The sequence below is a fragment of the Gavialis gangeticus genome, unplaced genomic scaffold (genome assembly GCF_001723915.1).
Source record: "Gavialis gangeticus isolate Ggan-Ray unplaced genomic scaffold, GavGan_comp1, whole genome shotgun sequence".
Lineage (NCBI taxonomy): Eukaryota > Metazoa > Chordata > Crocodylia > Gavialidae > Gavialis > Gavialis gangeticus.
In genome coordinates this window covers 39867061-39879349 of record NW_017728997.1, presented here as the reverse complement: position 1 = coordinate 39879349, position 12289 = coordinate 39867061, and the positions used below count along the sequence as shown (strand labels likewise).

At 42.0% G+C, this 12289-nt stretch overlaps 1 protein-coding gene across 2 annotated transcripts in view; it reads right to left on the bottom strand.

The window, feature by feature from the left end:
• The window catches only part of TAMM41 (TAM41 mitochondrial translocator assembly and maintenance homolog), a 92545-nt gene that overhangs the window by 13810 nt on the left and 66446 nt on the right, over positions 1-12289 (bottom strand). The window contains exon 8 of one of the 2 annotated variants that reach the window (XM_019505086.1): positions 863-965. In XM_019505086.1, the coding sequence (XP_019360631.1) occupies positions 889-965 (77 nt within the window). In that variant the 3' untranslated portion in view covers positions 863-888. Of the gene's footprint in view, positions 1-831; positions 966-12289 lie in introns of those variants that run through there. The other variant, XM_019505088.1, reaches the window with a different exon arrangement.

Below are 12289 nucleotides of genomic sequence, written 5' to 3'. Positions count from 1 at the left end.
GCAGGATTTCTCATCTCAAAACATGTAACTGAAATAAGCAGCATCAACACTTCTAGTCTTTGTCTGTTTTTTCAGTCAAGTAGGCCAGAAGCCCGACTAAATTTACACCTACACTGTCAGAGGGAGACCATCACAAATCTCCATCTCTGATGCAATTGCACTACCCACTTCACAAATTCATGGTAAATTTCCCAACAGGATAATTGCACCCACAGGTAATTCACTCAACTCATGTTCCCACGTCACCATCTGATTTTAGAAAACTATTGATCTTTTTTCCAAAATGTATCTATTATAGTATTGAGTCTATGTTCCATACCAATTTAACCTTAGTTAAGCATCTTTTAGAACCCCCTGCCTGCCCCCCCTCCATAAACTACCTATAAAATAAATTTTACTGTAGTCCACCACAAACAAAAAAGGAATCCAGTCCAAAATGAAGGAACTCAGAAATAGTGTAAATAAACTCTACTTTTCCATTTGGTCTAAGTTGTTAAGTTACGTTGTACACTCTTCAGAGAGATGACTTTGTCCTCTTACTGCCATGGAAGCATAATGTTAGTGTTACATTTATTCAACTTGAGAAATGTCTATATTTTTTGCTGCAGAATGACACCAGCAAGATGGTAATTATTATTATTATTATTATTATTATTATTTTTTTTTTTTTTCAGAGATGGTGCTCTTTTGGTTTTGATACAAAAACATTCTCTCAGTCTTTCCTCTACTGCATGTCCGGCAATTCTGTGTGTGTGCAAGTATAAACAAGCCAGCACAGACACCAATGACTGTGAAATTTTCCTAGGTAGAGAGAGCAACAGACAACTGTAAGCTATTTGAACACAAAGATCAGTTTATTTACCAATGCACAGCAAATACAAAACTCAATTAGGATGTTTTCCTTAGCCATCCTTTCGTCATTTTATACATTTTCCTCATACTGTAAGTCACTGACTTCTTCAGCCCTAAGAAAAACAAGAAAAAGAAAAAAAGTTTAAGAGAAACTGAAATATTTAACTCATACCACTTTAAGCAGGTTTTTATAATAAGTATTTCACCAGAAAGGTGACTCAACTGTTTGTATAGTTATAACAAATCAGTAACTTTCTTGACATTTATGATATAGCAGTTTATGGAAGTTGATGGTGCATAAGATGCACAACATTGATGGAACAGATAAGGATTATATTATTCACAAGAGCAGTGTAACTGTTTACCCTTAAGTGTTTCTGATGTTAGCAAGAATCAGTAACTAACATAGCAAAGTTTTGATAAATATTGTATATGTACACCCACATCTCAAAAAGACACACACTTTAAACTTGGCATAGGCAGAAGTTTTGGCTGTGCAAGTGGACCAAGTTGCACTATCATTCCTAGTACTGATAAAGATCCTTGTACTGCTAACATAAGCAGTGTTTGTATTACAGATCTTCGTTGAATTGCTGTTCCCCTCCACATATTTTGCTGAGTGTGAGAATATGCTAGCATGGGAGTGTATAACAAAGACGTTAAGAAATCAGGTAAGAAATGCAGCAGAACACCTGAGAAAGCAGGCAGAGCACAAGATGGTCACCACAAGGAAGTCAGAGCAGAGAACGGAGTACTGGATACCAAGTCCAACTAGTGATATTTTATTAGCTATTGAGGCAAATAGTGAAGAGCACTAGGACCTGTAGGTAATGCCAGGTCTTGTTTCTAGTCCAGAAGATCTGCAAGCAAAATTATACGAGGAAGTGGGACTTGAGTACGCCCAACGAACAGACCAGAATCTAGCAAAGCAAAAAGCTGTGCACAGCATATGTACTGTATTACTTCTAACTCCTTTTCTAGCTTCTCTTGGTGATAGGATTCCAGTCAGCGTTGTCCTGGCACTTCATATGAATTATAATATGAACATTCTACCATCATAAAAGACAGGGTTGCATAAGAACTTGTCTGAAAATCTTCTATTTGGTCAGTTACAATTTACCAACATTTTTGTCTTGTAAGAAAAGTTAAGATTTGGCCTCAGCCCTTTTTAACAGCATCTTTGAAAACAAACAGTGAGGCCATTTGAATAGGAGTGGAAAAAGCTGCAATTTTTACAAAAAGTGTTCTTTTAACATTTTTCTGGTTTTTTAAACAGCTTTGCAATTGAAAGTGTCATAAGCTAAAAATGGAACTTTAGCATTCAAAGTATTTTCTATTTGCTGGTGAAAATAATCTCTGACCTTTTAAGAGAGGCATGTTGCATGCACTTGTCCAGTAAGTATGGAGTGAGGAAAGGATACTGCCTGAAGGTTTCAAGTAAGATACAAATTTTGAGCCAGAGTTCTACAGTAACTATTTGCCTAAATATCTGTGTGCATTATAGGTGTGAAGGAAATGTCTGCCAGTTCTCATACACTTTGCAAGGCAATTTTAGTTATGGAGTCAGTAAAGTTTTGCAGGGGATGGATACTCTCTTGTGCTAGTAGTGTGCCAGTAATATGACTTCCTACAGTGTTTAACCATATAAATACCAGACTATAAACATTTAAAATAAAGTATTGTTCAATTCTGACAAGTCAACAAAGCTCCAAAATCCTGGAAGGCATTGTTTCATAAGCTTTGTGTTCCCAATTCCTCCTGAAACTTTTTTCCCTCTAAAAAGGCAAGGAAATTCCCCAGATTACCATAATGTTGCAGTTGTACTACTAAAAGCAACATGAAAACTGGAAGGGCAGCATTTAAGACAGAATGAACAGCTTTAATTCTGTTCCTCATGCACATACATTAAGAAGTCTTTATATACTTTTTATAATATTCACATATAATATGAATGCCAGATTGAGTCAATTAAAAGTAATTTAATCATGTCTGTACAACATAATATAGAACAGAAAAGAGAGGTTTTTAGCATGAATAAGCAACTTAAGATTCAAAGTTAATTACTGTCCACTGCATAGCATCTTTGGAAGAGTTGAAAAGATATACTGTATATCTGTCTCTTACAAAAAGACCTTTGAGAACAATCAATTCCAAATTTAAAAGTCTTTTAAGTAACATGTAAGATACACTGTGAAGATAATGAAAATCATGTCTGTGTATATGGAATTAATTAATATTACATGATTAGTAGACACAGTAGACAAATGTACACTTGACAAACAGAATGCTACTGCTCAGTTAAAAACTATCACAGACATGCACAAAGGAAATAATTTAAAGCTAAGCATGCAATCTTTTTTTGCACTCTTTGCTTTGTGTTCTTAAATACCATTAACACAGATATAGCCACTCTGATTCTCAAAATGAGAATCAACATATCAGTAGATACTGAAAGTTAGATGATAGGCTATTTTTGATGTCAGCATGCTTCTGTGACTGCATGCAGTCACTAGAGTGTTTGTTATTCTGAGACTGTGTTTTCTGGAGTACCATAAAGTTTGCTCAGTAGTACCCAGGAACAACTACCACATTCCAGAATCCCAGTGTGCTAGACACAATAGGGATCCCCATACTCTACATATTAAAATAACCTAACACATGACCCTGATGACTGCCACTCAAACAAGAAACATTTCCATATTCTGTGATTCCAGGAAAGTCAATATACTATCAATATAAGAAGAGCATGCTGATGGGAACATCAGCAGTGAAACAGTTAATATGCGCTTGCAGGAGTCCTGTACAGTGTTGGCACTGCAGGCAGCAAAGACTGCCTGTTGTACCTGAGCCAACTAATAGTCTCCTGCAGCAGCTGAATGTTAAAAGATTTTTCTAATATCCTCTTTGCAGTGAGCACTCAACTGAACCCCACCCACTATAGCCTTGAATCTAGAATCTTATGCCTTTTTTGTTTTAAAGTTCTTGCCCAAACTCATCATGCTACAAAACAAAACACGGGTTCTTGTACACAATCAACTCCTTAAAGAAGCCCATGGGAGTGGGGGGAGGGGGAAATGAGTCACATCTGTAGTAAAAGTTAATGGTTGCAATTATAGCTCAGTTTCAGCATCCAAACAGAGATTCTTGGGTACTTGGACAACATGAAAATGCCTTTAAACTTAGAGCTATGAATCCACAACTACTTGTTAGTTCCCTCTCTTTTCTCTTCAGTTTAGATTTTTCTGCCATATAATACATAACAACGGTTTAATGTAGGCAGAGGATAAGACTGCTAAATTTGGGGAAATTAGGTAAGTAGAGATTGCATCTGTTATTGGTCATTAAAGATGTCGCCATGCCACTTTTTTAAATCTGGCAGATGTATTTGGGCTAATACTACAACATTCCACCTTTCTACATTTTCCCTGAAGTTATGCTCAAAGTAGTATGTAGTCAAGCATGTATTCTGACTTGAATAAAAGCTAAGGAAGGGTTTAACTACAATCTTAAACAACGTTACTTTGATTTGTAATGTTTTATTACTAAGCCCCTATCAAGATTCTTACAGGCTTGACTGTACTGTCTCACAAATCTATACCCCACTGGATCAAATGCTGTCATTATAATGTTCAGTGTTATTTCAGATCAGGTTTCCAAACTCATAAATATCAAAACAAAACTGCTACTTGGGAGCAGCTAAATATGAAAACTTTCAGAATTCTTAATTGCACAGGAGGAAAAATAAATCAAATGATGGTGCCATCTCTAATAGGAAACAGACCAGAAATCTCACCACAGATTTTAGAAATTACACAGGCATATTTTCAAAAGCTAAGTAAGTCATTTAACAACAAACAAGAACACAGCATTTGAGTTCAATTTTAAAACCAAGCTGGCAAAGAGAAATGAAAGGAAACCCTCTTAGCTGGGTTGAAATACTTTGTTATAACTGTGGATTCTGCCAAATAATGTTTGGAAACAGTGTACCCTCTAAATAACGACCTTCATCCCAGAGCTGAATTATTTTACTTCAACAGCAGGGTGCAGACTAGCTTGTTCTAGACAGGAATTGTGGGTTTTTCAAAGTAGCAAGGTTTGAACAGAAATCACAGTAATCATTTAATTATTACTCAAAAGGTTTTGGAATACTTGCATCTCCTTTTATATTCTCAGAAATACAAGTTACTGGCTTGCATAAACATGGCAATAAGAAAAAAAAAGAACAAAAATGCTTTACAAAAGGTACTGTGGATAAATGGGTGGGAAGCTTTAAATTACCAATTCAATGAAATATGTGAGTTCTCCTTCATTTTTGCCAATACCATATATTGTGGAAGGGACACTTAGAGGATAGGTAGATATATACAAGTGAGAATTCATAAATATTTTTAAGCCTCTATTAGCTCAAAGCTTTGCTAGGAAAATTTAGGAGTACTTAAGAGAGAGTTTGGGAAGAAAAAGCCTTACATAAAGCCAATATTAGTTGACAAATTTAAATTCAGGTTCAGTTTGGGCCCTAAAACACATTTGCTGTACTATTAAAATTACAGAAAGGCCAGAACTTTTCTGTACTGTACTTAAAACATCTCTAAATAAGGAAACTAGTTTGGTGGTCAAAGGTAAAACAAGCAGGAATTGCTACTTGTTAATTATTAAATAAAACAGATTTTTCTGAAGCACAGCATCAGTGTACTTAGTGCCTCCTGGTGGCAAATCTTTTACATCTTATGAAACTGAAATTGGATCAAGGTTGCTTTTAGAAAATACTACAAGCTTTCAAATTCATATAACCTTCATAAAGATTTCATGAATCACTTACAAGGAAGAAAGCAGTTCTAAGCAAAATTATTTTATTAATAGTTAATTCTAAGCAATGAAAACCCATTATCTCCTTGCTGAGCTCCTGAAGGAGTCATCTAGGTCTATCCAAATGTAAATATTTATTCCATCCATTTATTACATTAAAGGCTGTCATGTCAAGCAGTCAAAATTTAGGAAATGTCCAATGACAAACTTAATATGATCCCCTTCTATATGTGCATTGTGTTACATAATCAAACCCATTCCCTCCCCCCCTGCCTCCCCCACAAGACCCCTCTCATTCAGCACATTAGACTAAGAGTGATCCAGTGATGAATCACTAGTGTGTCAGAAAGGAAGTTATTTGAAGGACCATTTTCTTTGACGCTGGAAAGCATATAAAGAGTGAGACAGAGAACTGCAGGAAGAAAAAGCGTGATCAAGGTTTAAATCAGTGATTATCACCCAGGGTGCCATTCAATACTAGCATTGTTAGGTGTTGCTACCTGCCACTGGGTTTTTGGTTGTAGCCATCCGTATTGGTCTAAGGAAACAGGCAGGCAAGGTCTTTGGGTAAATGGTATCTTTTATTAGACCAACTGAGTAGTTGGAAAAAAGTTCTTTGCAAGTTTTTGGGTGCAATCACCCTTCTTCAGGCATAGGAAGACTGCTATTCTGAGACTCCAATGGTGCGTCCACACATGAAAGCACGTGCACTTGCAGCAGCTCAAACAGAAGTGGTGCAAATTTGAGCTGGGGCATTTTGCCTCAGCGCATGTGCTCGGACATGCACTTTGTCGTGGGGAAAATTGTGCCACTTGGGGCAAAATAACCCTGCCTTGCTCCTGCCAGATCTGTAGCTAGGAGGAGCTAGAGCCCAGGGTCAGCACCTGTACCGTCTCCAGCAGTATAAAAAGCTGCCCTGTCTTGGCCCCATAAGTACAAAAAGCTGCTGTCAAGTAGCTCAGGGCTACTCGCTCTCAGGAGCTTCTGGGGCCCAGCCAATTGGTACCTGGGGACACTACCCCTTGTGCCAGCTGGACTGGTGAAGCAGCCCTGCGAGTTCCCTGAACCCTCTACCCACAGCAGCAGTCTGGCAGTGGGGGCTACTGCCTGGATGTGGCCTGCTGCGCACTTGCCAGACCCAGATGAGGCATTTGCCACTCTGGGCCAGCTGCCAGTGGGCTGTGGCTCCAGAGCTTGCCTTTGCGCAGCAATACTGCCATGTGTGCCCCCTGCCTGGACATCTGCGAAGATATTGCCCAGATGCTCCGGGTGTGGTGGCCTGCTTTGAACCATCAAAGCATATCTTCCTGGCCGCAAAAACATTCTGACCAGCCATAGTCTTTCCAAGTTTTTTCCCAGAGAAAAATTGCTCTATATTGTTTTTCCAGTCCACAAACCAGTGAAGGTAAGAGCTAGCATTTTCTGAGGCATGCTTTTAGTCTAACAAGGTTTAGAACCCCTGAATAGCTAGCTGAATACTACTCTTGAGGACAGGATTCTATCCCAGCTTCTGGCCACAGCATTCCCAGTGAACTCATGCATTTATTTTAAACTGAGCTTCACATGCAGCCTCCAGAAGAAACTTTACAGAACTTCACAGGCACCCCAGAAGAAAAAAAAAGTGTGTGTATAGGGGTGGGGCACACAATGTGAGGCACTTGGAACAGATTCACATAAAGCTGGAGTGCTCATGACTGACAGTTGACTGGATTGTGCTCTAACACATGAAGGATTACAAAGTTCTTGGCACTGAGAATCCAGGCGTCCAACAATTCACACATTTCATTTTGGCTGGAATTTTTCTCTGCCTCAATTTCCCAGCTGTAATGTGGGAATACCACCACCCAATTTTACAGGGATGTTAGAGATAAATCCAGTAATGTAATGTTCATGAAAAACACACACTGTACTGAGAACACCACAATAATTGGTGCAACAAAAGGCTCTAACAAGGTGGCCTAGCCAGTCCAGGCCCAGGAGAGGTATATATGAACACACAGAGCCTGGGAAATAAGCAGGAAGAACTGGAAGTCCTCACACAGTCAAAAAACTATGATATGACTGGAGTAACAGAGACTTGGTGGAATAACTCACATGCTGAAATACCATCATGGATGGGTACAAACTATTCGGGAAGGACAGGAAGGGGAGACGAGGAGGAGTAGCAGCATTTTATGTAAAAGAGCAGTATGATTGTTCAGAGCTCCACTACCAAACTGGAGATAGACCTGCTGATAGTCTCTGGGTTAAGGTTGTTATACACATAGAACTTTTTTTTAACCTATTGCTTTTAATCTTATGTATTTTCTTGAGTTTTGCATTGTCTTAAGAAACTCCATTTTGTATTGCTCTGTAGCTCGAAATAAGTGTTCAACCTTTGTATGCTGTATGTGTGAGAGAATGGATGAGTGTGTCTGTGAAAAAACAAAACATCAGCTTGTGACTGCCTGAAGAATGCAGACAGACTGAAGACCAAAACAAGAAGAATCCACCCAGAACAGCAGGAGAACAATGGCAATCGACCTTCAAGGAATACCGCAAAAGTCCAGAGAACTGGGTGAACTGGCAAAGCTATAAAAGATGGGGTGAGACATACTGACTTTGGGTCTGGTTCTGCATGTCATACTGGAGCATTGGTTCATCTGATGAGATGGACCGGCAGGAGCCTGGCTCCCTACTTGTGATCATCTTGGCTGGCCACTAAGTTTCATAGATTTCATAGACATTAGGGCTGGAAGGGACCTCGGAAGATCAAGTCCAGCCCCCTGCTCCAGGGGCAGGAAGTCAGCAGGGGTCATAGGATCCCAGCAAGATAAGCATCCAATTTGCTCTTGAAGGTGTTCAATGTTGGTGCTTGAACCACCTCCGATGGCAGGCTGTTCCAGACCTTGGGGGCTCGGACAGCAAAGAAATTCTTCCTTATGTCCAGCCTGAAATGGTCTTCCAGTAGTTTATGACCGTTCAATCTCATCATCCCTTGGGGCGCTCTGGTGAACAAATGTTCCCCCAGATACTGGTGATCACCCTTGATAAACTTATATGTTGCCATCAGGTCACCCCTGAGCCTGCACTCTTCCAGGCTAAAGAGTCCCATGGCTCTCAGCCTGTCATCATAAGGTCTGTTTTCCTGACCTCTGATCATGCGCGTGGCTCTTCTCTGGACTCTCTCAAGCTTCTCCACATCCTTTTTGAATTGTGGAGCCCAAAACTGGATGCAGTACTCCAGCTGCGGCCTCACCAAGGCTGAGTACAAGAGGAGAATGACATCCCGGGATTTGCTTGAGAATCATCTATGGATGCACGCCAGCATTTTGGTTCCTTTACTAGCCGCAGCACTGCACTGCAGGCTCACGTTCATCTTGTAGTCAATCATGACCCCCAAGTCTCTTTCTTTCGTAGTGCTAGCCAGCGTAGCACTGCCGAGCCTATAAGGATGCTGCAGGTTTTTCCTCGCAAGGTGGAGAACCTTGCATTTTTTGGTGTTGAACACCATCAGGTTCTCATCCGCCCATTTGCTGAGCCTGTCCAGGTCAGCCTCGATCACCCGCCTGTTTTCTGGTGTGGATGCTTTGCCCCAAAGTTTGGTGTCATCGGTGAACTTGGACAGTCCGCTTCTGACTCCAATGTCCACGTAAGTTGATCTAAGTACTGATAATGTATACCAGCGCAGAACAGAAATTGAGGTATAAATGTGGTGTGTATGTGTGTATATTAAGCGCTTAAATCAATAAATGTGGCATCTTGCCATATCCTCCCTTATAAGGTCACACTTGTGATTTAAGCAATCGGCAATTTGTGTAACGAGGTCAGAGGGGAGACCAAGAAAGTTAATGTTATGGTGGGCATCTGCTACAGTCCCCCAGACCAGGAGGAGGAGGTAGATAAGGCTTTCATCAGACAACTAGTGGAAGTTTCCAGATCACAGGCCCTGGGTCTCATGAGGATCTTCAGTCACTCTGACATGTTGGGAGGGCAATACAGCAGTGCACAGGCAATCTAGGAACTTTTTGGAGAGTGTTCCTGGTACAAATGCTGGAGAGTAACTAGAGGCCATGCTCTTCTTGACCTGATGCTCACAGAGAGGAATTGGTGGGGATGTAGAAGTGGATGGCACTCTGGGAAGCAGCAACCATGAGATGATCCAGTTCAGGATCCTGACAAAAGGAAGAAAGGGGAGCAGCACAGTATGGACCTTGGATTTCAGAAAAATAAAAAAAAACAGACTTTGACTCCCTCAGGGAACTGATGGGCAGGGTCCCTTGAAAGGCCAGTCTGAAAGGGAAAAGGAGTTCAGGAGAGCTGGTTGTATTTTAAAGAAACCTTACTGAGGACACAGGAACAAACCATCTCAATGTGCAGGAAGAATAGTAAGTGTGGCAAGCAACCAGCTTGGCTTATCAGGGAACCCTTCAGTGAGCTTAAACACAAATAGGAAGCTTACAAGAAGTGGAAGCTTGAACAAATGACTAGAGAGGAGTAAAAGTGAGTGTTGCTTAGGCATGCAGGGATGAAATCAGGAAGGCCAAAGCAGCACAACTGGAGTTACAGATAGCAAGGCACATGAAGGGGTTTCTGCAAGTATGTCAGCAACAAATGGAAGATCAGGGAAAGTGTGGGGTAGGCACCTACTGACAGATGAGGAGGAAAAGGTTGAAGTCCTCAATGTCTTTTCCACCTTGGTCATCACAGGCAAGGTCAGTTCACAGACTACTGCACCAGGCAGCACAGTTTGGGCAGAAGGCAAGCAGCCCTCAGTGGTAAAAGAACAGGTTAGGGACTTTTTAGAAAAGCTGGATGCGTAGAAGTCCATGGGACCAGAGGGGATGCACCGGAGGGTTTAAGGGAGTTGGCTGATGTGATTGCAGAGCTGCTGGCCATGATTTCATGGCAATTGGGAGAAGTCCCAGACAACTGGAAAAGAGCAAATATAGTGCCCATCATTCAGAAAGGGAAGAGGGAAAATCCAGGGAACTACAGACCCATCAGGCTCACCTGGAAAAATGATGGAGCAGGTCCTCAAGAAATCTATTTCTAAGCACCTGGAGAAGGAAGTGATCAGGAACAGTCAGCATGGATTCACCATGGGCAAGTCATGCCTGACCAAACTGATTGCCTTCTATATGAGATCACTAGCTCTATGGATGTGGGGATACCAGTGGACCGTATGTACATGGCTTGACCAAGGCCTTTGATACCATCTCCCATAGCATTCTTGCAAGCAAGGGAATTATGTGTTGGATGGACTGTAAGGTGGTCAGAAAGCTGGCTGGATCATCAAGCTCAACAGGTACCAATCCATAGTTCGAGGTCTAGTTGGCAACCGGTATCAACTGGAGTGCCACAGGGGCCAGTCCTGGGGCCAGTTTTGTTCAATATTTTCATTAACAATCTGGAAGATGGGATGGAGTGTACCCTCAGCAAGACTGTGGATGACACCAAGCTGGGGGGAGTAGTAGACATGCTGGAAGGTAGGGCTAGGATTCAGAGTGACCTACACGAATTGGAAGATTGGGCCGAAGGAAATATCATGAGGCTCATAAGGGCACGTGCAAAGTCCTGCATACTTAGGATGGAAGAGTCTCGTTCACTGACTGCTGCAGACTTGGGACCAACTGGCTAAGCAGCAGCTCTGCAGAAAAGGAATTAGGGTTTACAGTGGATAACAAACTGGATACAAGTCAACTACGTGCCCTTGTTGCCAGGAAGGCTAAGAGCATGCTGGGCTGCGCTAGTAGAAGCGTTGCCAGCAGATCAAGGGAAATAATTCCCTCCTTTCTGCACGTGATGCCACATCTAGAGTATTGTGTGACAGCAACAAAAATAGTTAGGGGGTTGGGGCACATGACTTCTGAGGAGAAGCTGAGGCTTATTTAGTCTGCAGAAGAGAAGACTGAGGGGGGATTTAACAGCAGCCTTCAGCTACCTGAAGGGTGGTTCCAAAGAGGATGGAACTACTGTTCTCAGTGGCAGCAGATAATAGAACAATTGGCTATCCCAATGCCTGCTGGTCCCTTCCAACTAGTTTGTAACAGGCCACTAGATTCCCCCTCAGCCTTCTCTTGTGGCGGCTGAACAGGTTCAGGTCCCGTAGCCTCTCCTCGTAGGGCCTGCCCTGCTGACCCCTGATCATGCGAGTGGCCCTCTTCTGGACCCTCTCCATGTTGTCCACATCCCTCTTGAAGTGCGGCGCCCAGAACTCCAACTGCGGCCTGACCAGTGCTGCATAGAAGGGGAGGATCACCTCCTTGGACCTGCTTGAGATGCATCTGCGGATGCATGACAAGGTGTGGTTGGCCTTCCTAACTGCATCCCCACACTGCTGGCCCATATTAATCTTGGCATCAATGACGACTCCAAGATCCTTTTCTGCCTCTGTACTGACGAGAAGGGAGTTTCCCAGCCTGTAAGTATGCTGCTGGTTCTTCCTCCCCAAGTGCATCACCTTGGACTTCATCCGCCCACCCCTGTAACCTGTCTAGGTCTGATTGCAGCCTACTCCTCCCTTCTAGCATACCCACATCTCCCCACATCTTACTGTCACATAAGCAAATTTAAACAGGGTGCTTTTTACCCCCTCGTCCAAGTCACTGATGAAGATGTTGAACAGTGCGGGCCCGAGGACTGAGCCCTG